This window comes from Pelobates fuscus, chromosome 13 (assembly GCF_036172605.1).
Source record: "Pelobates fuscus isolate aPelFus1 chromosome 13, aPelFus1.pri, whole genome shotgun sequence".
Classification (NCBI taxonomy): domain Eukaryota; kingdom Metazoa; phylum Chordata; class Amphibia; order Anura; family Pelobatidae; genus Pelobates; species Pelobates fuscus.
The window spans coordinates 7,753,970-7,781,953 of record NC_086329.1 but is presented as its reverse complement, the minus strand read 5'-3'; the positions used below and the strand labels follow the sequence as shown (position 1 = coordinate 7,781,953).

The window sequence follows — 27,984 nt, the reverse complement described above, 5'->3', positions numbered from 1 at the left end:
AACCCCTGACATGAATTGTTCCAATGTCAGTAGTGAAACAAGCTAAATGTATGGAACATCTACACCAATAACTCACTTTCTTGCATTTTAAATTGAAGAATTGTTAAAAAAAAAAGTTAGGTTATAAGAATAAAAGTTATACTAACAATACTTGCTTTGTTCAAAAATATTCTAAAACTAAGCAAAAGACTTTTGGATGAATTCACTAAACTGGGACTCATGAATGATGGAAAAGGAATGCAAAATGTTAACCAAAAATAAATAATTTGGGGAAAAAAATAGCTGAGTTGGTGAATGCTGGTAATTAAATATTCTTCCACTGACATCTACTCAATTACTAGAGGCACGCTTGTGTCTTATAATTGACTTTAGCCAGCTCCCAGTAAATTATTAGACCATGAATTGGTGTAACATTGTACCAAGTGAATGAGGCCTTGCATGGATTCAGATCTAGAATGGCTACATTAACTGAACACTTTAACATCTACCATTAAAACTTTTTCTATTCCCATAGGAAGTTTATATAATTTAGGCGTAACTCCTAGATTCCTGTTGTTTCTCAGAAATGAGCATCACAGATTCCTATGCAATAATACATATTGCAAATGTAAAATGAAAAATACAATTACAATCTAACTGCCTGCAAGGTTTACTGCCTTGATGAAGCAGCCAGAAACGGATCCCATCTTAATATTAAACAAAGCAGTTTCTCTTTCAGCTGCTGGCAAACATTTCTGATCTCCCTGTTTTAGCACAAGGGAGCCCCAGTGTTGCAGTCTTTAAATTCCAGTTGATTATTGTTAAAGTGAGGACTGGCGCACCATATTGCCCATGTTAAATGCATGGTTTTCTGCAGATTACAGATTTAACATTGTGCACTTCACTGACAAGAGATGTGGTTTAGGTAAATATCATACTGTGAAAGAAGGGTTTTCTTTTAAAACACATTGAATATTGCTGTCGCATAGGCCATGCTGACAATTGTGTATTTTATTAGCCAAACTGACACACAGTGGAGCTGTTTGGCTGTATGATGCATGTGACAGCGCAATTAATTAATTTGTTTCCTGGTCAAAAAAAAACCTTGCAGCTTAACCCAGAGATCAGATAGAAAACGTGCTGAAAATGAAACCAGAACTTCTCAACATTTCCGGAAACTGTCGCACATGTAGGATAACTGAAAACTATCAGAGCATCTGTTCCAGATAAGGGTCCACGATTCACCTCCTAGGGCCTCTTATGGAAAATGCATGCTACAGGGCTGCATTCAGATACTTAATGCTGTGCGAGATGCATCTTTTAGAAACTGCTTGTAAATTAAAGGGACAGTATGCTCCCATCTCAGAACTTACTGCAATCCCTTTACATATTTTTTTTGCTTAATGCTCTAAAATAAACTGTTATTTTCAAGTTGTTTTTTAAAGCACCAGAACATTTTCTCATAAACTAAAATGTTGAGGTTTGACAATGTACAATGAATCCTCGCAACCTCTAATTGCCACTAAGACATTTATTTTAAACTCTTACTTTTGTCTACATTTTACTGCAGTCATTTTGGGGACATGTGGTCATGCTGGCTGAGAGTCATTGACTAGGAATAACCATTCTGATCTTTATAGGACTGACCCTCAGCCTGTCTCCAATCCTTTTGGGAGCCATGCCTGGCTTGAAAACCCCTGTACGCCCTCTCATGCAGCGATAGAATCAGACACTGTGCTTGTGTTCACGCTTTCCATCATAGAGCAGTGAGACCAAAATTGCAGCGAGAATATGCCATCCCTGCCAAGTCCACCCACGTGTCAGAAAGAGGGTCATATTTCTGCACAGTGTTAAGATAAGATGACCCAGAATGTCCACCCACAACGTAGATGTAGTTATCAATGACAGCAGCGCCAACACCTGTGTAAAACAAAAACACACTCTCAATATTTCATTTTTGCTGGTTGCACAAGGGGTAATTACAAGGGGTAATTATCTAGGAAATGTATAAATGGGTACTTCTGTTTCTAACAAATAAAAATTATCTAGCATAAAATCAAAGCAATACTGGTTTGTATCTATTGTTACCTTTACAAATGATGAACCAGAGAAAAGTCACCTGACCTTCCAGCGGCTACAACTAGCCTTTATAAAGGGATCCCTCCTAATTGTCTTTGTAAAGCTCGTACTATACACAGACAAGTATTGTTTGATTTTCTGTTAGGATTTTTTATTATTTTGTTAGTTTGTTTGTACGTCATGGTAAATTATGGGGCATTTATGGCTATTATCAGCTATAACAATATTCTCACTATGTAAGATTTTTTACACGGTTTGAGTTTGTTTAAAGAGAATAAAATGTATTTTGCATATTTTAATGTGCAGTCAGTCCTATTTATTTTATATCTTCACAATGTATCTAGATTTGCACGTTGTAGTATATCTTGTTTGATGGTTTGGTCTATGGTGTGTTGTGTCTGCTCCTACATACCAATAATTTGGAATAAACTTTAGCCTGGTGAAGAAGAAATAAAAAAAAAAATTGGCAAGTGACTCAAGAGTTATTCCAAATCATACAGATTCAAAAATAATCGGTCTGCAAAATCTGGTCAAAAGTGACAATGAATACTACAGCAAGTACTGTGCACATCCACATACCGAAGGATGCATGTACTGCACATAGCACAATGTAAACATGAGGGAAGCTATTTATCTACAGAAAATGCTAATGACTGACACTCTTGCATCACATTTCTCGGCTATTTTCATATGTAAATAAGACGGGTCTTTAAACAGTGTCCAAATACATTAATATTTAATACTTCTCACCTGTTCTAGGTTCCTTCATAGGCCGGCAAACAGTCCATTGGTTCTGATGGGGATCGTACCTCTCGATACTCGATAGGTGAGACACACCATTGTGACCCCCAACAACAAAAATGAAGCCCAACATCACGCTGACCCCAAAATGAATTCTTTTATCAGCCATTGATGCCACCATCTCCCAGGAATCTTTACTTGGGTCATACCGCTCCACACTATATAGAAAAATAAAAAGTCGTTCAGCAAATGTTTCAGAAAAAAACATATTTGCAACAGGTTCGGGTGCAACAGGAGTGTGGAATACAGCGCCGTGAAAATGAATTTATCACATAAACTAGCCCCAGCTTCTCACATGCAGATATCTGGAACTTCAGCCTACATTATTCTATCCATGGACATCCTCCCTTCATCACAATGACAATAAGATAGCTCTTACATTAAACTTAACAAAGATTTAACTTATATACACACTTCCATAAAGTAGGCATAATGACGAGAGGGACATTCCAAGCACTATAACCCTCACAGCCTAGTGGTTATAGTGCCTGTATAATTATGCAATTAGTACGTTTTTGGTAAATTAATTCCATAAACCCAAGTTAATTGAACTTGCGCCTGCAGAGATAACAGGAACCTTTTCACTGCAAAAATGTTATAAAATAAGCACACAAAGCACAGAAACCAACCTTAATCCCAGTCTTAGAATGCAAATCCATCAATACACAATGAACAAAGTTACTCCAAGCACCATAACCATTTCAGTCATTTAAAGTGGTCATGGTGCCTGGAGTTCGTATGCGCAGAGTTTCATATTATAAAGTTGCAGATTCAGAGATATTTTATATTGTTAGAGGTATAACTCCACCTGCAGCAATGCCTTTAGTACGTCAGTCGCCAGACAAGTTTATCATCAGTAACATCCATATCCACTGGGGGTGAAGGCAAGCCTGTTTTATCATCTATTTTGCAAGTGAAATCTTAATAAATATTTGTTTTATACAAGCTGCACTATTTTTGCTTTTCTTGAAGTTGAAGAAGACACAAGGGCAGGTCGATCCCGGACATCACCCGTTCATGAATATTGCATAACACCCCGGGATTCAGTGTATAAAGAGTTTATTATGCGGGGTTACCTACGCTTGGTTTTTTTTTTCTTTTCTTCTTCCTTTTTTTCATTTGTTGAAGTTAAGATTATGTAAGGCCGGGTCCAGTCACTGTATTATATGACACTGCATAGATCGCTGTTGATCATCTGATAAACACTCATTAATAATGTCTAACTGTTTTCATATGTTGTTTAATCGGCAATGCTGGACCTGCTAGTCCTATCCGCTTGATTTTGTTACCTTCGTAGATCTCTCAATAAACAGATTTACAAAAAAAAAAAAAAAAAAAGAAGTTGAAGAAGATTATCTACATCTCGGAGCAGATTCATCTCATATACCTGATTTAAGGATGATGGGCCTGATTCTATTTGATGTTTGCATCTAGTGGTTATATTTTATATTTTGTTCACTGTATGGTTTACTGGCCACAAAGTCAAGGTCCTGTCACGGCCATTTCAGTGCCCTGACTTGTAACTTATAGAAAACCTGTGGGGTGAACTGAAGAGGAGAGTCCATCCTCATTGACCTTGAAATTTGAAGGATCTGGAGAGTTTCTGTATGGGAGGAATGATCACAGATCCCTTACCATGTATTCTCCAAACCTATCAGCCATTAAAGGAGAAGACTCAGAGCTGATATCTTGTTAAAGGGAGGCAGCACAAAAGGGTCCCAATATTAGTGCCACACGTATATTTAACAAGTATTTTTTTTTTTTTTTTTTAAATAAGCCTGTGTTGTTGTGTTTGATATCCATGAGAGCATTTTTTGTATATTTTGAACCAAAGGTCAAAAGGTTATAAACAATAAAGGCTATTTCTCACAGACTTCTCTGCTTATATTTACCAATGGTGCCAATATGAGTGAGGGGCACTGTATATAACAAAATAAGTTGTGATATAACTGGTCAAGTCATGTAAAAAGTAGGGATGCACCGAAATGAAAATTCTCAGCCGAAACCGAAAATTAAGGATGCCCTTAGCCGAAAACCGAAACCGAACATGACTGTTCTCCCCCCCACCCCAAATGATTTTAAAAATAGTTTTTTTCTATAATTTAATATTAGACTTTTTCATTAATCTAATATGAAAAAATACAAGTCAATAAAATAAATAATCACACTTTGAGAGTGACACCAAAATTGGACAGAAAATAACAATATAAATAAAAATCTGTTAAATCTGTTTGTTATATAGGACTGAAGAGTAACATTGTTCATATTAATTTAATATCAATATACATTCTTCATTCAGTTCTATGTAACCGAATCAGATTTAAATTTTTTTATTTTTTTTAAAGTATTTTTTTTAACCAATTATCCAAATAAAGTATAATCCTAGAAAATTATATGCAAAACAGTAAATGCTAGATAAATTACATTTGATTGGTAGGTTTACCAATGCACTGGTGGCTGATTACATTTCCAACTCTATTAAAGTCTATATAAAATTGGAAATATAATACTAATACAATCACTGTATGAAGGATATAATAATAATACTATCACTATGAAGGATATAATAATAATACTTTCACTATGAAGGATATAATAATACTATAAATAAATATTTATACGTGTGTGTGTGTGTGTATATATATTTTGTTTGCAATGTTAACAGCTATAAAAATAAGTGTTCATTTACTTTACATTAGAGAGAAAAAAATCACAAGGCACCAAGAGGATACATTTCAGCCTCAAAGTACGTGTATACTTTGTGGTTTCCATTAAAGGGTTCTGTGAAAATAAACAATTCTCCTTAACAACAGCATATTTATAGTAACAAGTGATGGATAATTAATTCCCCTGCTGACTGCTACCATGAGAATCGAAATGCTCTTGCTGACACAGTCACCTGGCAATAAAAACCACGTGCCCTTGGGGACATACCTGTTCATATGAGCTGGACCATAGCCACCAATGGCATAGATCATGCCATCCAACACAGCCCCAGCAAAGCAGCTCCTCGTTTTGATCATTGGTGCCACAGGCTGCCATTCCTTGGCCTTTGGGATGTACTTCTCCACTGACTGTAAACAAGATTGTCCATCATACCCACCTAAGGCATACAGTTCACCTGCTAAAACAACTACTCCAAGTGTGCTTCGAGGCTCTATCATTCGCTCTACAGAAGTCCATGTGTTGGTCACAGGGTCCCAGCATTCTACAGAACTCTCATGCTTCCTGTAGTTGATACCTTGACGCATGTGAGTCGCTATCCCACCTACTACATAGACCTTCTGGTCCAGAGTGCATAAGCCAAATTCGTAACGAGGGGAAGAGAGAGGAGCCAGACCTATCCATGAATCGTCCTGCGGAAAATACATCTCCATGCTGAAAAACATAACCATGTAATGTCAAACAGGGCATTATCCAGTATTCTTACAGAGAAAACATTTGTAGTATCTAGTTTGTCTCATGAATATTATAGATTGCAGTGCAATATCAGGAATCTCTGAAACTATATGAGTTATGCATAAACTGTGTCAGGTTTACTTTGTGACATTTTTCCTAGCGCTTTTCCATTACCCCCATTTCCATTTAGTTATTCTCTTATAGTGCCAGCATTTTCCTTAAAGGTATACTAGAATGCCTAAATAAACACACACACATATATATATATATATATATATATATATATATATTAAATCACAATTTAGCAGATAGATTCCCAATGAGCACGTGCATGCATTTAATCATGCCTTTTTTCCCCATTTGGGGTATTTCTAGAAATAGCTTAGAAAATCTGCAGATCTCTTGTCTGCAGCCTTTGTAAGTCCTCCCCTTCTAACCCCGCCCAGAATTTCTGTGGCTATCTTCCCAATGTAACTCCATGAGAAGTCTTTGCAAGGCAGGTGCTCTGAGCAATGAGTATAGCTCACTGAGTAACAGGAACGGTTGTCTGATGCACAGACAGGGGGTGTAACAAGGTTAATTTATAAACATGCAAAATTCTTTTGAAATCCACACTTTTTGTAAACCTTTTACAAACTCACTTAACACAAAGCACTTCACCAAGGTAAAGTGCTTTAAGCATTTGGAATGTTCATTTGAAGCAGCTCTGTCACCCCAAAGTTACCTTTCTTCAATTGTTAGTTCAGTTTTAAACAGTTTGACACTGAATGGAGGTAAAGTGTCTAAATGATCTAGACACTATAATCAAATCATTGAAATAATATGAAATGGTTTTGGTGCTAAAGTGTCCTTAAAAATTGAAATTCACATTAAATACTTGCTTTAGTAAATAATGCTGTAAGTGACCTGCCCATAAGGCTGTCGGTAGGGAACAGGGCAAAATTCAGTAGTCTACAAATGCTCCATAAAAATATCTATTTTAGAAAAAAAAATATTGACAGACAACCATTTCATCATTGATTGCTCGCCACACATGCGCAATAGGTTTTCCCATAAGCATGATGTCTCGCAGGAGGAGACAGAGCCAGGGCAAAAACTGGAAAGAAGCAAGTTAAAAGATTTTCACCCTTTATACACCAAGGAGAGAGGGGGCAGACCTACAGAATTAAGGTAGGGACGCTATAGCGTTAGGAACAGTTTTATATACTTAACACTCTAGTGTTCCTTTAAACCATTTACGAACTGTTCAGCCCCTATGCTGTCCTCCTGACACCTGTCTGCGTGGCCGTGTCTCCTTGAGCTCTGCTGACAGGTCGAGGGTGTCCGTTGACAATCTCAGCCTATCACTAACCACCCATTGAAGAAATGCAAAATTTTGTACGGTTAATCATTCCACGCTCCAAATAAATGATATATATATTTTTTTTTATTAAAGTGGCAGTGTCACGCTGTACTTACCTGTTCCCAATTGCTTCCTTTTCTCTTCCTCGTTCCTACTCGGTCTTTATTTTTTAAATTTTTCATCTATTTCTAACTAAAAATATAAGGCAAAGTAGGGACTACTTTGTCGTATGTATTTTTCCTACGCCTGACCGGTCTAGAGACTGGGCGGATCTACCTACGTGCAGAAGTGTCAATCTTCCCAGCTGTCACCAGTGACGCTGCAGGACATTGCATTTTATGGAGGATGCCACGTTCACATCCACAGAAATTAATGGGGTACTCTTGCGCATGCCCATGAGTACAGGTGTGACGTCGGCTCCATGCGCTGAATCGCCAGGAGCTGTAGAGGACCTGCTAGAAGTAGATGGACTCCTGCACCCGACCACCAGTGGCGATGTCATCATCAAATTCTGCAAAGTCCCCAGACAGTGACGCTTTAATAAACTAAGAAAAGTTAAGTATTATCTTTATATCAAGTACTTGGTGTGCTATCCTTATGTAATTTCTACATAACTGTTGACAAGCAGCTGGCAACATACATTATTGCACAAGGTTTTTATACACACACACACACTAAAGACAGTGTGGCAGTGCAAGGGTTACAATTTCTTAGTAAGCAATATCTGACACAACAATGTGCACTTACCTTTCCAGACAGGCAAACAGTCCTGCTTTCCCTCCCACTGCGCAGAGCACTTTGGGAGCACAGCGGGCTTGTGTTTTAAACACAGTTTGATGGGAAAGTCTGTGTTCAGGCATAAAATGGTATTTCAGAGCTTCATTCAACAAATGTTTACATGTGTGGTCATCGCGTATAAGGTGATTTGCTTCATATAATCTAGTAAGAAATTTGACACTTAGCAATGGCAGTCGGACACAATGCAGAAGCTGAGACAAGTACTTCTGACGATCCTGCACATCATACTTAATCCAGGACTCCAGTGCATAAAAGACGGACTCCTCGTTTACAACATTCAAACAGTCGTTTGAGACGATTTCACGTAACTCCGTATTTGTAAGCTCAAAGAATTCTTCTGTCTGACAAACATCCTCAAAGTTTTGACAAATAAACTTGTTGGCCGCCAGGTAGAGTTCATGACAACCATAAGTCTCAGCAAAGCGGGAGATGCCAATGCAGTTACCAACATCCAGCTGGTTCTCCAGGAATGCACAGCATTCTTTCAGCACGAGCTTGATTTGGAGGAGGTTTGCTGCCGGAAGAAGGGATTCTACTGTCTCTTGGGAAATGAAGACTGTCCCTGTATAAGCATATTCGATGATCGCCTGCAAGGCGGCTTCATCAACGCACTGAAACTCCACTTGCGAGTTCTCTTTCTCGGAAAGGTTCCCGGTAAACATGGCTTTGAAGTAAGGGCTGATGCTGGCAAGCACCGCTTTGTGGGCGTGAATCTTGACATCACCGACTTGAAGAACAATATCGCAGAGCTCCTGTCGCTGGCGGAGAAGGTTCAGACCCTGGAGAAGTTGTTCTGAGTGCAAATGAGTTAAATTGGCAAGCGTGTAGGACTGAGAGGACTGGTCCATCTAACAGAAGAGGAAAAATAAAATCAGTGTTGAAAGTCTATATTCCAATGACTAGAGTGCCAAATATGAAACATTCTCAAAATCAGCTAATTTTTCCAATTTGCCTATTTTAGTCTAAAATGTGGAATTCTTTCATTAATGCTCCACAATTCCTATTTCATCAAATACAATCACAATAGTACCTCCAGTGTGCATTAATCACGAGGTACAGCAAGCAGAGACTGACTATTTCCCTAGCTTTTTAAATGTAGCAGCACGAAAGAAGAACGAGATGATGGAATTTTAAAGCCTTGTGAATAGCTAATCTATTTTCTGAACGCCCTTTAAACGTTAGAGAAAGCTCACTGGTAGGAACTTGGCTTCTAAATTTTTATTTTATTTTTTAAATGCCAGTCTGTAAGTCGACCCACAAAAATTAGTGGTCTAATATAGATTTTAGCTTATATTCTTCGGAAAAGGTTGACAGCCAAAATAATGTGCTGACTTCAGTATATGTTGTATATAACAGTATCAGTATATGTTGTGAATAGTGTACTCGAATTATATTGGACATAAGGAGTACCAGGTAGCCTAAACTGAAGAGTCGTGGGTTTTATGTTCCAACTGCACAGTTCTGGCTGAGGGTGCCAGTTTAATAAATAATTGTGGAACCTGGCTGCATTAGTTATGGTGCTTAGAGTGACCCTGCAGCCTTTATTGGCACTGCTTAACCAACAAAATCTTTTAACCTCATTTTGGTGCCCCATGCTCACTGTGCCTTGAAGGGTATCGGCTATACCTCACTGACGAGGCCTAAAAAGGCTGAAACGATCGTCTGGGGTTTATGTATCTCTCGTGCAGAGAGATGTGGGGGTCTGTATTTCAGATATGGACCGCCATTTTGCACAGGATCACTCTGATATGCATATGCTAAAACTATCTTGAAATCTGAGCGGGTACCCACCGGAAGACAGGCTACTTTAACTGTTGTCCAGTGCTCTCTTGCACCTAGTTGTTCTGCTCTCCCTATATCTACTAGGTAGTAGGGATGCACCGAAATAAGGGTAAAATCTGCCGAAAATCGGGAGGGGGCTCACACCCAGCAGAGCTGCAGTCTAAAGAGACAGCCCACCAGGGAGCCAGGACACTGGACCACCAGGGAAACAAAGGTATTACTATAACCCTCCTTCAGTCACCCCCTCCCTCAGTCACCCCTCCCTCCCCCCCCCCCCCCCCCCCCCAGTCCTGGATTTTCTGTTTCAGCCCAAAATTTTAATTTTGGTGCATTCCTACTAGGTAGCGCTGAAAGGTTTAGTGATAATTTGGTGCAGACAAATCTCCTTTACAATCCAAATACTTTAATGCATAATGAGAAGTAAAAAAAATAAATAAAATAAAAATATTCCTCATGAAAAAATCCCAGATTTTGGGCGTCAGGGAGCTTGCTCTATCTTTTCAAACTGAATGACAAAAAAAAAAAAATCACTAGCAGGGATGGCCATGCAGTTTTTATTTGGTCTTTAGCCCTGCCACGGGCAACCAGAAGGGTCACTGTAGTGTCCCTTGGAAAACAGAGCCGAGGCCGGAAGAGTGTGTCACAGCACAGGACAAGTAGATTGGATTTTTTTTTTAAACTTTTTTTTTTGCACAAGTGAGTTGACATTAAATTGAACAATAAACTATTTTCCTCTTTTAGTATTCAGAGTTAAACATTCCTTTGCACCTGCCAAGATTACATTAAAACCCAGCTGATTTGCACTTCAACAAATGTATTATGTTCTGACGCCTTGCAATTTCTAATTTCACAGCTGAAAAAGATGTCATTGAATCTTAAACTAGACGTTGCTGTGAAACATCTTACAACATAAGAATGTGTCTTAGACATGGTATGAAATGGAAAATAATGTGTATGCCAGCTTAGTGCAAGCAATGGATCAAGTAGCTTTGCCAAGAGGGCATGCAATCTCTATTTTAGGAAAACACATTACATTAGACAGCCTGGGCAGGCAGGGATTTAAACACTGGAGAGCTCATGCTTGAAATTAGCCTTAGACTTTAATAGCTTTGTTTGCATATGTAACATGTTACATAATCACCAGGCACTCGCTTGTTGACATAAACTGTGGGGCCGTTTTGTGCGCCCAAGAGATTTGAATAAAGTTGTGTACTTTATTAAACAAACAGCTCTCACTGAATGGAAACCTTAAGATCGCTTCGGACCATGATTATAAAAACAGGACTACAGCAACAATGGTTAATTTGGACCAATTAAGAGACATTTCTTTCCTAGTGACTGCACCCCTCCCACATTTATAGGAAATGATAGGGCCAGATTAAAAGACACTCCAATTTTGCAGGACTGATTTGCTGGGTTCATGTCTCTTCTTGAATTAAATAATAAACCCAGTAATCAGAGACTACCATTGTCATGACACCTAAATCTGCCACAATCTCTGGTAATATAATCTTTTACCCATGTTTTCACTGTGAATTTAAGGCTGATGTGATCTGCTGCTTTAACCATTCAACAACTATTCGGCCACATGATTTCACTATATGCAGCATCTGCTATTTTTAGAGCAATAAAGCCACTGTAGACTGTAAGAGGAAGGCTTACTGCCAGCACATGCAGTCTAAGAGAACCCAAATATATAAGTAGGCACATGTTCTTTCTATAAACATTATTATTATTATATTATTTATATAGCGCCAACAAATGCCGTAGCGCTGTAAACATGCCAGTAAATGCCCAGTGCACATTACACATAGCACTACTTCTGAAAATAACTCACTCTATGTGGGCACAGGAAGGTTTCATCCTAAACCTTTAGAATGAAGAAGCAAAACCAAAGATACAGCTATACCAGAATTACATTGTCCATTAAACTACAGATTGAGGTGCGCCATTCAGTCACTCCAGCAGGAAGGGAAAGAACAATCAGTATTGCATCTCACCTGGCTAGCTTGCCACAGGTAAATCTATACTGCTGAGGTAGACCCAGTAGACAAACACAAAATTAAACCCTGCGCTCCTGGGGGACAGAAATGGCTACGCTACCAAGCAGCAAAATCCATAGAAAATACTAACAATCCACCTTGCTGCTTTCAACTAAAACGCAAAATCTCTAATGAGACAAAAAGGAGTACGGTATTCTTATTAACGGACCACTATAGTGCCAGGAAAACATACTCGTTTTCCTGGCACTATAGTGCCCTGAGGGTTCCCCCACCCTCAAGGACCCCCTCCCGCCGGGCTCTGGGGAGAGGAAGGGGTTAAAATCTTATCTATCTCCAGCGCCGGGCGGGGAGCTCTCCTCCACCTCTTCGGCTGAAGGCGCATGCGCGGCAGGAGCTGCGCGTGCATTCAGCCAGTCTTATAGGAAAGCATTCATAATGCTTTCCTATGGACGCTGGCGTCTTCTCACTGTGATTTTCACAGTGAGAAGCACGGAAGCGCCTCTAGCGCTGGTCAAGAGACAGCCACTGGAGGCTGGATTAACCCTAACATAAACATAGCAGTTTTATAGAAAAATGGGTTAATTCTAGATGGACCTGGAACCCAGACCACGTCATTAAGCTGAAGTGGTCTGGGTGCCTAGAGTGGTCCTTTAACCCTAAATAAGACACACGGTGTGCGGTAGACATGCAGATCTGAATAGACTACGCACGAGTGGCTTACTAGTTTTAAACCAAACAGCGGATCTGTATTAAAGCAGCACTGGCACTTCCTCTGGTTTAAAGATATAATCCTTATGAAATACTTGTACCAACGGTGTTGGAATTTTACTGACATTCTAATCCAGTCTAATATACTAAGACAAAGTAGGGACTCTATTTCCTCCACCTGACACTTCTAGACACTGGACAGAGCTACCACCGTTTAGAAGTGTCAATCTCCCAGCTGGAATTGGCTTTATCTATGGAGAATCCTCCATAGCGCGACAGAACAGCAGTGACGTTAACTCCTAGTGCTAAAGAGTATCCACTGGAAGAAGGTAGCAGCCGCAAGGGACAAGTTCAGTTAAGTAGAACTTACCTTCGCCTGGTGGAAATCATCAAATTTACCTTCATCTGAATGGAAAATGCAATGATTTTCACCATTGCTGACCCAGTTCTTAACAACAAAGTACCAAAGAAATGGCAATCTACAATACAGAAATAATAGAGAAGGACATAGCGCAATATTGTTGCAGAAAAATAATAAAATTGTGGTTTAAAGGATTGCACTCACAAAAGGCAGTTTGATTGAAGGCACATCAAATATACTGCTCTGACGAGTTCAGGACTTGTAGACCATAGAATTGCAGTGTCAAATAGGCACATCAAGTTTTCAGATGAAGTGATACATCCCAGTGGAGAAATCCAAAGGAGCAAAAAAACCAGGTGCATAAATAAAATCAACAATATAATAAAAATTAAAAAACTCTAGCACTAAAGGAAAAAGCCCTACGCGTTTCGTTCATAGAATGAACTTCCTCAGGGGCATCAGATATGAAGTCCTCCAAATGCAGGCATGCATGCTCCTTTGGATTTCTCCACTGGGATGTATCACTTCATCTGAAAACTTGATGTGCCTATTTGACACTGCAATTCTATGGTCTACAAGTCCTGAACTCGTCAGAGCAGTATATTTGATGTGCCTTCAATCAAACTGCCTTTTGTGAGTGCAATCCTTTAAACCACAATTTTATTATTTTTCTGCAACAATATTGCGCTATGTCCTTCTCTATTATTTCTGTATTGTAGATTGCCATTTCTTTGGTACTTTGTTGTTATTGCCTTGAGGATATAAGAGGAATCCTTTGTCTACAATACAGTTAATTTAAGGGTAATTTGTGTGTGTGTTTCACCCAATACCCATTAAGTGTGTTTGCTATCTACACACAGGTGAATGTACACTGTTTGTTTTTAATCATTCTATTTTGACCCAGTTCTTGTAGATTAATAGATAATCATATGTTTGCATAGTCAACGTATGCTAATGTGACAATAAAATGTGTTGTTGGGTGTTCATAGATCTAATCATCATTGCAACCACCGACATCCAAGGCTTAAGCCCCCTACCCCCCAAAAATAAATAAATATATATAGTCAATACGTTAAACAGATATCTGCACACCAGTCAAGCCATAACTTTTTGTTTTTTGCATATATATATATATATATATATATATATATATATATATATATATATATATATTACACAAGATCCAGCGCACTCACCGATTCACTAAACAGCAACTTCAATGTTGACAGATTTTTAGTTTTTAAAAAAATAAAATGAAAAAAACACAATCTAGGCAAAAATAATGGGGGTTTAGTTACATTATATGATCTTGTACCTCTGCAGTACAAGAGCCCCAGATGGATTTTTTCCCCCAAGTAAATGGATTAATCTCATAAGAGCAGACATTAGGTTGTTAGAGTAGGACCTGCCAAAGATGGGGTACATTGACGTTGTGGCAGGCTTATGCAATGTATGATCATATAGTGTAACTAAACTCCATTATTTTTGCCTAGATTAGGTGTTTTTTAAAAAAAAAAAACTAATAAAATCTGTCAACATTGAAGTTGCTGTTTAGTGAATAGGAGAGTGCACTGGATCTTGTGTATTGTATAATTTTGCCCCCAGCGGCACCCTATTTATGCATGTTTAGGTGAGTGCAGCCTCCTCCCCGTTTCATATATAAAAAGGAAAAAATACACACACACACACACACACACACACACACTCCTTTTTATCATACAAACATTCTCGCAGTTCCTAGAAAAGCTGGACATTATTCAACATTTTACTGTATTTTATACCGATTGTTGTGGCTGCATCCATTCCAAGCCTCTCCTAAAATTGTGTTTGCTAATAAAATTGGCGTTGTGACCCTAAAACCTTCTCCTGCCAAAGAAAGCAGAGACAGCACAATAAGCACCAGTATAGAACACATCAGATATCCTAATCATTTTTACCCAACTTGCTGCTGACACAGGTGAGCAACAGGGAGAACTATCACAGCTGGGAACCGTGTGCACGCATGTGTCTGTATGAAGGAATTCATTTATATATGTGGGTTGGTGAGCAAGGTAGCCAATAAAGTCTGTTCATTGCCAATATTAATTTTACTTGCCTAAATCCAAGAAAACTATATAAAAGCCTGTATTTTGCAAATACATGAGTAAAATAAACATCTTTCATTTTGATAAAGCAGATTACTTGCATTCACTCCACAGCCTGATAGTCCCCTCTCTGCCTTCACCCCACAGCCTGATAGTCCCCTCTACCCCACAGTCTGACAACCCCCTTTCTGCCTTCACCCCACAGTCTGACAGCACCCTTTCTGCCTTCACCCCACAGTCTGACAGCACCCTTTCTGCCTTCACCCCACAGTCTGACAGCACCCTTTCTGCCTTCACCCCACAGTCTGACAGCACCCTTTCTGCCTTCACCCCACAGTCTGACAGCCCCCTTTTCGCCTTCACCCCACAGTCTGACAGCCCCCTTTTCGCCTTCACCCCACAGTCTGACAGCTCCCTCTTCCCCTCTGTTCCCCAGCCTGACAGCTCCCTCTCCCCCTCTGTACCCCAGTCTGACAGCTCCCTCTCCCCCTCTGTACCCCAGTCTGACAGCTCCCTCTCCCCCTCTGTTCCCCAGTCTGACAGCTCCCTCTCCCCCTCTGTTCCCCAGTCTGACAGCTCCCTCTCCCCCTCTGTTCCCCAGTCTGACAGCTCCCTCTCCCCCTCTGTTCCCCAGTCTGACAGCTCCCTCTCTGTTCCCCAGTCTGGCAGCTCCCTCTCTGTTCCCCAGTCTGGCAGCTCCCTCTCTGTTCCCCAGTCTGGCAGCTCCCTCTCTGTTCCCCAGTCTGGCAGCTCCCTCTCTGTTCCCCAGTCTGGCAGCTCCCTCTCTGTTCCCCAGTCTGGCAGCTCCCTCTCTGTTCCCCAGTCTGGCAGCTCCAACCCCCCCCCCCCCCCCCTGTTCCCCAGTCTGACAGCTCCCTCCCCCCCTCTGTTCCCCAGTCTGGCAGCTCCCTCTCCCCCTCTGTTCCCCAGTCTGGCAGCTCCCTCTCCCTCTCTGTTCCCCAGTCTGGCAGCTCCCTCTCCCCCTCTATTCCCCAGTCTGGCAGCTCCCTCTCCCCCTCTGTTCCCCAGTCTGGCAGCTCCCTCTCCCCCTCTGTTCCCCAGTCTCCCAGCTCCCTCTCTGTCCTCCAGACTGACAGCTCCCCCTCTGTTGCCCATCTCCCCCTCTGTCCCCCAGCTCCCCCCCCCCTCTGTTCCCCAGTCTGGCAGCTCCCTCCCCCCCTCTGTTCCCCAGTCTGGCAGCTCCCTCTCCCCCTCTGTTCCCCAGTCTCCCACTCTGTTCTACAGACTGACAGCTGCCTCACTGTTCCCCAGACTGGCAGCTCCCTCTCCCCCTCTGTTCCCCAGCTTCCTCTCCCCCTCTGTTCCCCAGACTGACAGCTCCCTCCCCCCCCCCCCCCTCTGTTCCCCAGTCTCCCTCTCTCCGTCTGTTCCTTAGTCTGGCAGCTCCCTCTCCCCGTCTGTTCCCCATTCTCCCTCTCTCCGTCTGTTCCTTAGTCTGGCAGCTCCCTCTCCCCCTCTGTTCCCCAGTCTCCCTCTCTGTTCCCCAGTCTCCCTCTCTGTTCCCCAGTCTCCCTCTCTGTTCCCCAGTCTCCCTCTCTGTTCCCCAGTCTCCCTCTCTGTTCCCCAGTCTCCCAGCTCCCTCTCTGTTCCCCAGTCTCCCAGCTCCCTCTCTGTTCCCCAGTCTCCCAGCTCCCTCTCTGTTCCCCAGTCTCCCAGCTCCCTCTGTTCCCCAGTCTCCCAGCTCCCTTTGTTCCCCAGTCTCCCAGCTCCCTTTGTTCCCCAGTCTCCCTCTCCCCCCTCCCCCTCTTTTCCCCAGTCTCCCTCTCCCCATCTGTTCCCCAGTCTCCCTCTCCCCATCTGTTCCCCAGTCTCCCTCTCCCCATCTGTTCCCCAGTCTCCCTCTCCCCATCTGTTCCCCAGTCTCCCTCTCCCCATCTGTTCCCCAGTCTCCCTCTCCCCATCTGTTCCCCAGTCTCCCTCTCCCCATCTGTTCCCCAGTCTCCATCTCCCCCTCCCCCTCTGTTCCCCAGTCTCCATCTCCCCCCTCCCCCTCTGTTCCCCAGTCTCCATCTCCCCCCTCCCCCTCTGTTCCCCAGTCTCCATCTCCCCCCTCCCCCTCTGTTCCCCAGTCTCCATCTCCCCCCTCCCCCTCTGTTCCCCAGTCTCCCAGCTCCCTCTCTGTTCCCCAGCTCCCTCTCCCCCTCTGTTCCCCAGCTCTCTCTCCCCCTCTGTTCCCCAGCTCTCCCCCAGCTCCCTGTCCCCCAGCTCCCTCTCCCCCTCTGTCCCCCAGCTCCCTCTCCCCCTCTGTTCCTTAGTCAGGCAGCTCCCTTTCCCCCTTTGTTCCACAGCCCCCTCTCCCCCTTTGTTCCCCAGACCCCTCTCCCCCTTTGTTCCCCAGCTCCCTCTCCCCCTATGTTCCCCAGCTCCCTCTCCCCCTATGTTCCCCAGCTCCCTCTCCCCCTATGTTCCCCAGTCTCCCAGCTCCCCCTATGTTCCCCAGTCTCCCAGCTCCCCCTATGTTCCCCAGTCTCCCAGCTCCCCCTCTGTTCCCCAGTCTCCCAGCTCCCCCTCTGTTCCCCAGTCTCCCAGCTCCCCCTCTGTTCCCCAGTCTCCCAGCTCCCCCTCTGTTCCCCAGTCTCCCAGCTCCCCCTCTGTTCCCCAGTCTCCCCCTCTGTTCCCCAGTCTCCCTCTCCCAGTCTGTTCCTTAGTCTGGCAGCTCCCTCTCCCCCTCTGTCCCCCAGCTCCTTACCCCCCCCCCTCTGTCCCCCAGCTCCTTACCCCCCCCCCCTCTGTCCCCCAGCTCCCTCTCCCCGTCTGTTCCTTAGTCTGGCAGCTCCCTCTCCCCCTTTGTTCCCCAGCTCCCTCTCCCCCTCTGTTCCTTACTCTGGCAGCTCTCTCTCCCCCTCTGTTCCCCAGCTCCCTCTCCCCCTGTGTTCCTTAGTCTGGCAGCTCCCCCTCTGTTCCCCAGTCTCCCTCTCCCCCTTCTGTACCCCAGCTCCCTCCCCTGTACCCCAGCTCCCTCCCCTCCTCTGTACCCCAGCTCCCTCCCCTCCTCTGTACCCCAGCTCCCTCCCCTCCTCTGTACCCCAGCTCCCTCCCCTCCTCTGTACCCCAGCTCCCTCCCCTCCTCTGTCCCCCAGCTCCCTCCCCTGTCCCCCAGCTCCCTCCCCTCCTCTGTCCCCCAGCTCCCTCTCCCCCTCTGTTCCTTAGTCTGGCAGCTCCCTCCCCCCTTCTGTCCCCCAGTCTCCCTCTGTTCCCCAGTCTCCCTCTCCCCCTCTGTTCCCCAGTCTCCCTCTGTTCCCCAGTCTCCCTCTGTTCCCCAGTCTCCCTCTCCCCCTCTGTTCCCCAGTCTCCCTCTCCCCCTCTGTTCCCCAGTCTCCCTCTCCCCCTCTGTTCCCCAGTCCCCCTCTCCCCCCCAGTCTCCCTCTCCCCCCCAGTCTCCCTCTCCCCCTCTGTCCCCCAGCTCCCTACCCCCCCTGTTCCCCAGTCTCCCTCTCCCCCTCTGTTCCCCAGTCTCCCCCTCTGTTCCCCAGTCTCCCTCTCCCCCTCTGTCCCCCAGCTCCCTACCCCCCCCTGTTCCCCAGTCTCCCTCTCCCCCTCTGTTCCCCAGTCTCCCTCTCCCCCTCTGTTCCCCAGTCTCCCTCTCCCCCTCTGTTCCCCAGTCTCCCTCTCCCCCTCTGTTCCCCAGTCTCCCTCTCCCCCTCTGTACCCCAGTCTCCCTCTCCCCCTCTGTACCCCAGCTCCCTACCCCCCTGTTCCCCAGTCTCCCTCTCCCCCTCTGTCCCCCAGCTCCCTACCCCCCCTGTTCCCCAGTCTCCCTCTCCCCCTCTGTTCCCCAGTCTCCCTCTCCCCCTCTGTTCCCCAGTCTCCCTCTCCCCCTCAGTCTCCCTACCCCCCATGTTCCCCAGTCTCCCTCTCCCCCTCTGTCCCCCAGCTCCCTACCCCCCCCCTGTTCCCCAGTCTCCCTCTCCCCCTCTGTTCCCCAGTCTCCCTCTCCCCCTCTGTCCCCCAGCTCCCTACCCCCCCTGTTCCCCAGTCTCCCTCTCCCCCTCTGTCCCCCAGCTCCCTACCCCCCCTGTTCCCCAGCTCCCTACCCCCCCTGTTCCCCAGTCTCCCTCTCCCCCTCTGTACCCCAGCTCCGTCCCCCACTGTCCCCCAGCTCCGTCCCCCACACTGCCCCCCAGTATGCGAACGAGCCATAGAACGGCCCCCCCGGAGGCCTCGCACAGGCCGTACCTGAGTCACCGATATCTAGTCACTCGGAGACAGCGGAACCAACGCTCGAACAGCCGAGCCTCCCTCTCCTGTCACAACCAAAACACAGCGGGGGCAACCCTGCGTCACTTCCGCTCGGCAAACCCGCCTCCACAGAGGAAACCAGATTTCACTTCCGGCGCGCTCACGCAGCTCCAGAGTCAGGGACGTAACGTCACTTCCGTTTCCGGAGCACAGGGAGAGTGGGCGGGGAGTGGGAGGGTGTGGCTGTTGCCATGGATATAGCGGGTGCTACAGCGTCCTGATATGTCCATCCCTTGTAGGAGCAGTCTGATTAAAAAATATAAAAATATATAAACCTTTCATTAACTCTGATTAAAAAATATAAATATATATAAACCTTTAATTAACTCTGATTAAAAAATATAAATATATATAAACATTTCATTAACTCTTATAAATATATATATATAGACTTTTCATTAACTCTGATAAAAAATATAAATATATATAAACCTTTCATTAACTCTGATAAAAAAAATGTAAATATATATAGACCTTTCATTAACTCTGATAAAAAATATAAATATATATAGACCTTTCATTAACTCTGATAAAAAATATAAATATATATAGACCTTTCATTAACTCTGATAAAAAAATATATATAGACCTTTCATTAACTCTGATTAAAAAATATAAATATATATAGACCTTTCATTAACTCTGATTAAAAAATATAAATATATATAAACCTTTAATTAACTCTGATTAAAAAATATAAATATATATAAACCTTTCATTAACCCTGATTAAAAAAATATAAATATATATAAACCTTTCATTAACTCTGATTAAAAAATATAAATATATATAAACCTTTCATTAACTCTGATTAAAAAATATAAATATATATAAACCTTTAATTAACTCTGATTAAAAAATATAAATATATATAAACCTTTCATTAACCCTGATTAAAAAATATAAATATATATAAACCTTTCATTAACCCTGATTAAAAAATATAAATATATATATAAACCTTTCATTAACCCTGATTAAAAAATATAAATATATATATAAACCTTTCATTAACTCTTATAAATATAGATATATAGACCTTTCATTAACTCTGATTAAAAATATAAATATATATAAACCTTTCATTAACTCTGATAAAACAAAATATAAATATATATAAACCTTTATTAACTCTGATAAAAAAATATAAATATATATAAACCTTTAATTAACTCTGATTAAAACATATAAATATATATAAACCTTTCATTAACTCTGATAAAAAATATATAAATATATATAGACCTTTCATTAACTCTGATAAAAAAAAATATAAATATATAAACCTTTCATTAACTCTGATTAAAAAATCTAAATATATATAAACCTTTCATTAATTCTGATTAATGTATAATTATATTTTATTTATTTAATTTATTTATAAAATATTTTACCAGGAAAGATACATTAAGATTTCTCTCATTTTCAAGTATGTCCTGGGTGATATATATACACCTTTAATTAACCCTGATTAATATATATATATATATATATATATATATATATATATATATACACCTTTAATTAACTCTGATTAATATAAATAACTATATATAGACCTTTCATTAACCCTAATTAATATATATAAATATATATAGATATATAAAAAGGCACCAAGGTCCTTGTACTCAGACTAACCCAGATACTTAAATGCCGAGTGCACTCTAAGCCATAGCCAACAAAAATACAGTAATGAAAAAAGGCTTGCAATCACGGTCTTATAACGTAAAAATAGGGTTTTCTTTATTCGGAGTTATTCCATAAAAGCATCAACGTTTCAGCCCTCGTCCGGGGCTTTCTTCAGGATCAACCAACAGGATCAAAATATATATATTTTATTAACTCTGACTATATATATATATATATATAGTGATGTCCCGAACGTCGGTCCGCCCCTATTCATCATCATTGAGTAAACTTTAACCCTGTACCTCACAGTCAGCAGACACATTCCAGCCAATCAGCAGCAGACCCTCCCACCTCCTAGACAGCATACAATTTAAATTAATTCTGAAGCTGCATTCTTTTTTTTTTTTTTTTTTTGTGTTTGTGTTTATTATACATTATCCTCCATAGCCAGTAACCTGTGTTTTTTATACATTACCCCCCCATAGCCAGTAACCTGTGTTTATGAATACCAATCAAAGGTTGCCTCTTTTTACGGAGGAGTGTGTATGACAAAAGTGCTCAGAAGAGTCAAAAAGTGATTTACAGGCAGCTCAATACACTAGTGTGGAAATACCCTCTATTCCACTGAACAAATTTAGTAAATATTGGTGCGGTGTATGTGACAAAGACCTACACCTATAAGTGGAGCGCTCAAACACATATATGGCTTACCAAAACGTAGTCTCATTCAATGGTACAATATGGACTACATGTCAAAGTAAAATACAAAAAATACAATATAGTGTAGATGGTACTTTAAATGGCTTTGCAGTGATTATGATAATATCGTGCTGAATATTACACTCACATTTCAGGGAGCCTGTATATGGGAAACACTGGCTCCATATAAAGGCTTGTGTGCTGTTTTGGTAGCACTACCCTCCTACTTCGGCTTGGAGAATTTCTCGGGAATACAAAAAGGAAAGCAGACCAATGTGTAGATTTATGATGATAAATAACACAAATATGTGTTCAATAAATGTGGTGCTCACCTGGTCCTGAGCCTACGGATCCCGGCTCTAGGTGTATAGGTATTGTGCCAATTTGTCAGGGTACCTGTGGTCTCTACCTCCGAAAGAGGTAGAGACTTAGCTGTTCCTCCATCCAGACGGTCTGATGGCTCCCTTCCCCGCGGTCTATCCGGTCATGCTAGGCCGGCCACGAAGGAGTGACTGCCTTTTACAGCATCTAGGCAGGAAGTAGTCATCAGGACACTCCCCCGGAACGACCTGTCAGTCAATTGCTGCAGGACCAATCAGGACGCCTCGGAGGCGTGGTTACTGCTCTGAACAGGGTATTTAACAGAGCTTCTTTCATTAGCTCATTGCCCTGTCGTGGTTCTAGCTTGTTCTAGTCACTCAGTGCTTGTGTATTCTATTATCCCTTTTGGTTTTGACCCGGCTTGTTTACCTTACTCTGCTTATCTCTGTTACCCTTGATTCGGCTTGTCTCTCGCTTACCTGTCTTCTGTTACCCTCGACCTCGGCTTGTCTTTGACCATTCTATACTGTACTACTTACGTTAGTCCGGCCATTCTAAGGTCCGGTATACGTATCTGGCTACTGTTTGTACTCTGCGTGTTGGATCCCTGTCCCGATCCTGACACAATTTGAATGGAGATGGCACTACCCCTGTGAGGATTCCTTGGAGGCTCCAAAAAGAACTTGAGTGAGGTCTTAAATGAAAATGGTGAATTTATTGGTATAAAATCAATATAAAAACAAAGATGATAAAAGTCCTCAAATAAAAGTCCTTTAAAAATGGCCAATACGCGTTTCACTCTCAAATAGAGCTTCTTCAGTCAGCTGTAATGTTGGTCCTCTGAATCCTCCATTTTAAATGTAATTTGGGTCTTCAGGGGTTTACAAAAGGAGATTTTAAATAAAAAAGAATTTGAATATCTAAATGTAATACACCCTAAGATCCCTGTGTTCTATTACCTCCCCAAGGTCCACAAAAACCCTGCAGTTCCACCTGGAAGACCTATTGTCTCAGGTATCAACTCCATATCATGTAGATTTTCGGAGTATGTGGACAGATGCCTCCAGCCTATAGTGCAAGGCATCCCTAGTTACCTTAAAGACACAGGGAGCATTCTGAGACATCTGCAGACCATTAAATGGGAACATAACTACTACCTAGTAACTGCTGATGTCAGTTCTCTATATACCATTATTACACACCAAAAGGGCTGTGCAGCGGTAAAATTCTTTTTAGAACAATCTCATAAATTCGATCAAATCGATTTTATTATTGAAGGGATACAATTAATTTTAACCAGTAATTATTTCTGGTACGATGATACTTTCTATTTACAGGCATGTGGGACGACGATGGGCACCAGGTTCGCACCCAGCTACGCCAATCTGTTCATGGCAGACTGCGAGCGCCAACATTTACAACTCAATGAGGGCTGGGTAGAGGGCCTGGTGACCTATCGCCGTTACATAGATTACCTGTTTTTTTATTTGGAAGGGTACAGAAGACACGTTACAAAGTTTTTTAAACCAATTAAATAATAATGAATGGGGCATTATTTTATCCACTAATTTTAGTAAACATATGGTTACATTTTTAGATTTGGATATTTTTATTGATAATGAAAAGGTTAAGACCAAAACACATTTTAAAGATGTGGATGTGAACAGCTTTATCCACACTTCAATCTGTCACTTTTCCCCTTGGCTAAATAGTGTACCTAAATCACAACTTATACGAATTAAAATAAATTGCACGGATAATGATACCTTTAAAGAACAAGCAGACAAATTAATTATTGACCTGTTGGATAAGGGTTATAAAAAGAAGACATTAAACAACACTTTTACACAAGTCCTTAAAATTTCACAGAGCACTTTATTACAAGAAAAGAACAAAACACAAAATGAATGTGAAGTTAATTTACCCATGGTATGTAATTATAGCCATAACAATAAGGCATTAAGGAACATTTTAAACAAACATTGGCCTATTTAACCTTAGGACCATGCCCTATCCCAGATTTTACCAACAAAACCCAAGATAATATTCAGGGGTGCAGCTAATTTAAACAGACTTTTGGTAAAGAACCACATCAAAAAAACTAAAACCACTACCTTCCTAAATAAAGGAAAGGGCTTCTATGGATGTGGTACTTGTCTTGCATGCAGGAACACCAACAATAAAAAAAAGGCATATCAAGACATTTAAGAATTCTAATAACGATGAGGAATTCCCCATTAAAGAACTCATAACCTGTCACTCAAACAACGTAGTATACTTATTGGAATGCCCCTGCGGTTTAAAATATGTGGGACGCACTAAACGGAATCTGCACACTAGGATTGAGGAACACACTAGAAATATAAAGAAAACATTTGAAGGACACAGCATATCACACCATTTCACCTTAGCCCACAATAGTGACCCCACCCAACTACTTTTTATGGGTATACAAAAGGTTAGGGGGAATTGGTGGGGAGGTGACCTCAATAAGCTATTGGGACAGAGTGAGATGATGTGGATATTCAACCTCGCGACTTTAAAACCCCGGGGTTTGAATATAGACTTCGAACTCTGCCATTTCATCTAAAATGGGTATCTTTTTTTTTTTTTTTTCTTTTTTTGGGTCCAATGGAATTTATCCATTGTAACCTATTACATCTTTTTTGTACCATCTGTTTTTATATATCCTTTTTCCACAGCTTCTCATAATTTTTCCACTTTTCCAATTGGTGGCATATTATTTATGCCCCATCACTATAAGTACTGTGAATACCATTTAAAGAATATTGATTTAACCACCTTTTGGGTAAATACCCAACAAGGATATCTATTCTAGCACATATGTATGCAATATCACCTTTTTAATATATGTATCACTAGCACTGTATGCACTTTCAATAATGCAAATATACTAGTTTAAATGCACAAAAGTTATACTATATCCCTCTGATTCTTTTAAACTTTAATACTAGTATTATATAACTATATAACTTTATTGTCACTACTATTCTCAAGCCTAACTTGCTTTTCCAACATCTCTCTAATTATCTCGGAGGGGGAGGAGCCAAGCGGACGTGCTGTCATGCCTTGCATGGGAGATGTGCGGCAGGGTCGGAGGGGCTGAGAGGTTCCGGGCGGCGGTCAGGTGACGATCACGTGATGCGTGACGTCACTTCCGCTTACCGGCGGCTAGGTGACGATCACGTGATTGCGTGACGTCACTTCCACCAACCACCCGGTCGGAAGCAAACACTTCCGCCAACCAACGCTGTCCACCAATGAAGGAAAAGACAAATAAAGGCGCCAACAGTAGTAACCTATTAAAGGTATACCCCCTATACCCCCTTGCACACACAATATGTAAAATTGAATCTGATTGGACAATATGCACTTAACTCATTAAAGGGGAAGACCCAAATGACATTTAAAATGGAGGATTCAGAGGACCAACATTACAGCTGACTGAAGAAGCTCTATTTGAGAGTGAAACGCGTATTGGCCATTTTTAAAGGACTTTTATTTGAGGACTTTTATCATCTTTGTTTTTATATAGATTTTATACCAATAAATTTACCATTTTCATTTAAGACCTCACTCAAGTTCTTTTTGGAGCCTCCAAGGAATCCTCACAGGGGTAGTGCCCTCCCCATGCAAATTGGCACAATACCTATACACCCAGAGCCGGGATCCGTAGGCTCAGGACCAGGTGAGCACCACATTTATTAAACACATATTTGTGTTATTTATCATCATAAATCTACACATTGGTCTGCTTTCCTTTTTGTATTCCCGAGAAATTCTCCAAGCCGAAGTAGGAGGGTGGTGCTACCAAAACAGCACACAAGCCTTTATACGGAGCCAGTGTTTCCCATATACAGGCTCCCTGAAACCTTTTTTCCATTGAGTTTACCATACTGGCTCTGCGTTGTTTGCTTTATTTATTATTATTAATAGTGTTCTCTGTCAGAGCCTTGCTCTACGTAGCAGGACGCGACGTCCTTGGAAAATCAATCGTTGTAAATACTAATTATTATTATTAGTGTGTCTGTCCGAAAGCTGCTAGGGGTGTGTCCTCTGACAAACATTTACACATTTCTCAGAAACCACACTGTTTTACACTCAGCGACTATGCACCAGAACCACTGCATTGAGATAATTTTGGTATTTAGTGTCCCTTTATGGCTAGCTGAGCATCATGGGAAGTGTAGTTAACAGACTTTTAGGGGGCGACACGGTTATCTGTTATTGTTACCAGATCTAACAATGTTTTCCTATATATCAATTATTCACAGTGCTTCCAACTGTCCCAATTTTGGCAGATCAGCCCTGATTTTTGGAGTGCTGCCCCAATTTAGTTCCTTGGTGTCCTGCTCCAGGGAGCACCAAGATGTCTCAATGCAGCGGAGTGCGAACTTAGTTATCATTAGACACACAGTGCAGCGTGTGCTAGGACATGCAGAAAGCACTTCAGCAGCAGCCTTTGCATGATCCGGTAAGTTGGGGGCTGGCCAGGAGGCTGCTAATCAGCCTGGCGTTCTTCAGTGGGCAGGCATGCCCATTTCATAGGTGTCAACCACAGATGCAAGTTGAATCACTGCTGATGCCCCCTTGAATGTAGGATGGTATGGAGTCATGATGATGAGCAGTGCATGAGGAGTGCTCCTCTGGATAAAATATTATTCACTACTTCAGGAGAAGGGAAATTCGATTATAATTCAAGGGGGTTCCTTTGAGATTCCCTTCTTGGTTAGCTATTTAATTTACTCTTGAAGTATGTGGATTCAATGTAGTACAAGAGAACGCTTTTCATGTAGTGCTCTAGAGTAGGGGTTCCCAACCCAGTACTCAAGTACCCCCACCCCTCTCCCCACCAGTCCAGAATTTAGGGATTAACCTGTTGTGTCTTTTTTTCTTCTTCTAAAAACACCTTTAACACAACTGGGTAATCACTAAATCCTGGACTGGTAGGGGGTACTTGAGGACTGGGTTGGGAGCTATTTATCTAGAGCAGGCTTCCCCAAACTCCGGCCCTCCAGATGTTGCTGAACTACATCTCCCATGATTCTCTGCCTATCTATTTCATTCATGGAATCATGGGAGTTGTAGTTCAGCAACATCTGGAGGGCAGGAGTTTGGGGAAGCCTGATCTAGAGCAATAAAGAAATTATGTGTCCAGGAAACCACAGTAGATCTATGAAAATTGCCCTGCATGAGTTTCTCCATTTTATGGTTTGGTTTTTGTTTTTGCCTAAAAGTTTAAATTCGTTTTGAATTCCTGACAATTTACACTTTAGCAAGGGACCCTTTATGTGTATATTGTCGGGATATCAGACTTCAGTTCTTTAAGTCAGTTATGTTTAAAGCTTGGCTATACTATCCTGAGTGATTCCTGACATTCCATTCAATACAAAACAGATTAACAGGAGCAATAACAGCTTGCGTGGCAGATCCAAAACCATTCACAGGATACAGCTAGGCCTCAGCCACACAGAAGAAGTCTCACCACCTCACTTGTTTTATGTGCAAATTCCATACTTACAGGCTTAATCATTAACATAAGAATTCATGGGGAATTCAAAATGAATGTCAAAGTAGCCAAACTGGAAATATTCTCTTTAGGTGGACTCTCAGTCCAGCTACTCTGACCTTAAATTTGAAATTCACTTTGAATTCTCAGTCTAGCAAATGACCCTGTTAATCCTAGATGGGACTAAAAATGCACAAACTAATTTAACA

General features: G+C 42.0%; 1 protein-coding gene across 1 annotated transcript; it reads right to left on the bottom strand.

The window, feature by feature from the left end:
- Positions 1-1,495: 1,495 nt before the first annotated feature.
- On the bottom strand, positions 1,496-19,690 carry KLHL28 (kelch like family member 28). Its single transcript, XM_063440184.1, has 5 exons — positions 19,534-19,690; positions 8,348-9,246; positions 5,794-6,237; positions 2,809-3,017; positions 1,496-1,899 (listed from the first exon to the last, which is right to left on the bottom strand). Exons 2-5 carry the CDS (start codon positions 9,244-9,246, stop codon positions 1,736-1,738), a joined length of 1,716 nt encoding a protein of 571 aa, XP_063296254.1. The 5' UTR covers positions 19,534-19,690; the 3' UTR covers positions 1,496-1,735.
- Positions 19,691-27,984: the final 8,294 nt, after the last annotated feature.

Coding starts and splice junctions, on each gene's coding strand:
- KLHL28 (XM_063440184.1), bottom strand. CDS start 9,246: ATGGACCAGTCCTCTCAGTCCTACACGCTTGCCAATTTAACTCATTTG. Junction 3,018..5,793: donor GGTCCAGCTCATATGAACAG/GTATGTCCCCAA, acceptor TTTTCTATATAG/TGTGGAGCGGTATGACCCAA. Junction 1,900..2,808: donor TATGAAGGAACCTAGAACAG/GTGAGAAGTATT, acceptor TGTTTTACACAG/GTGTTGGCGCTGCTGTCATT.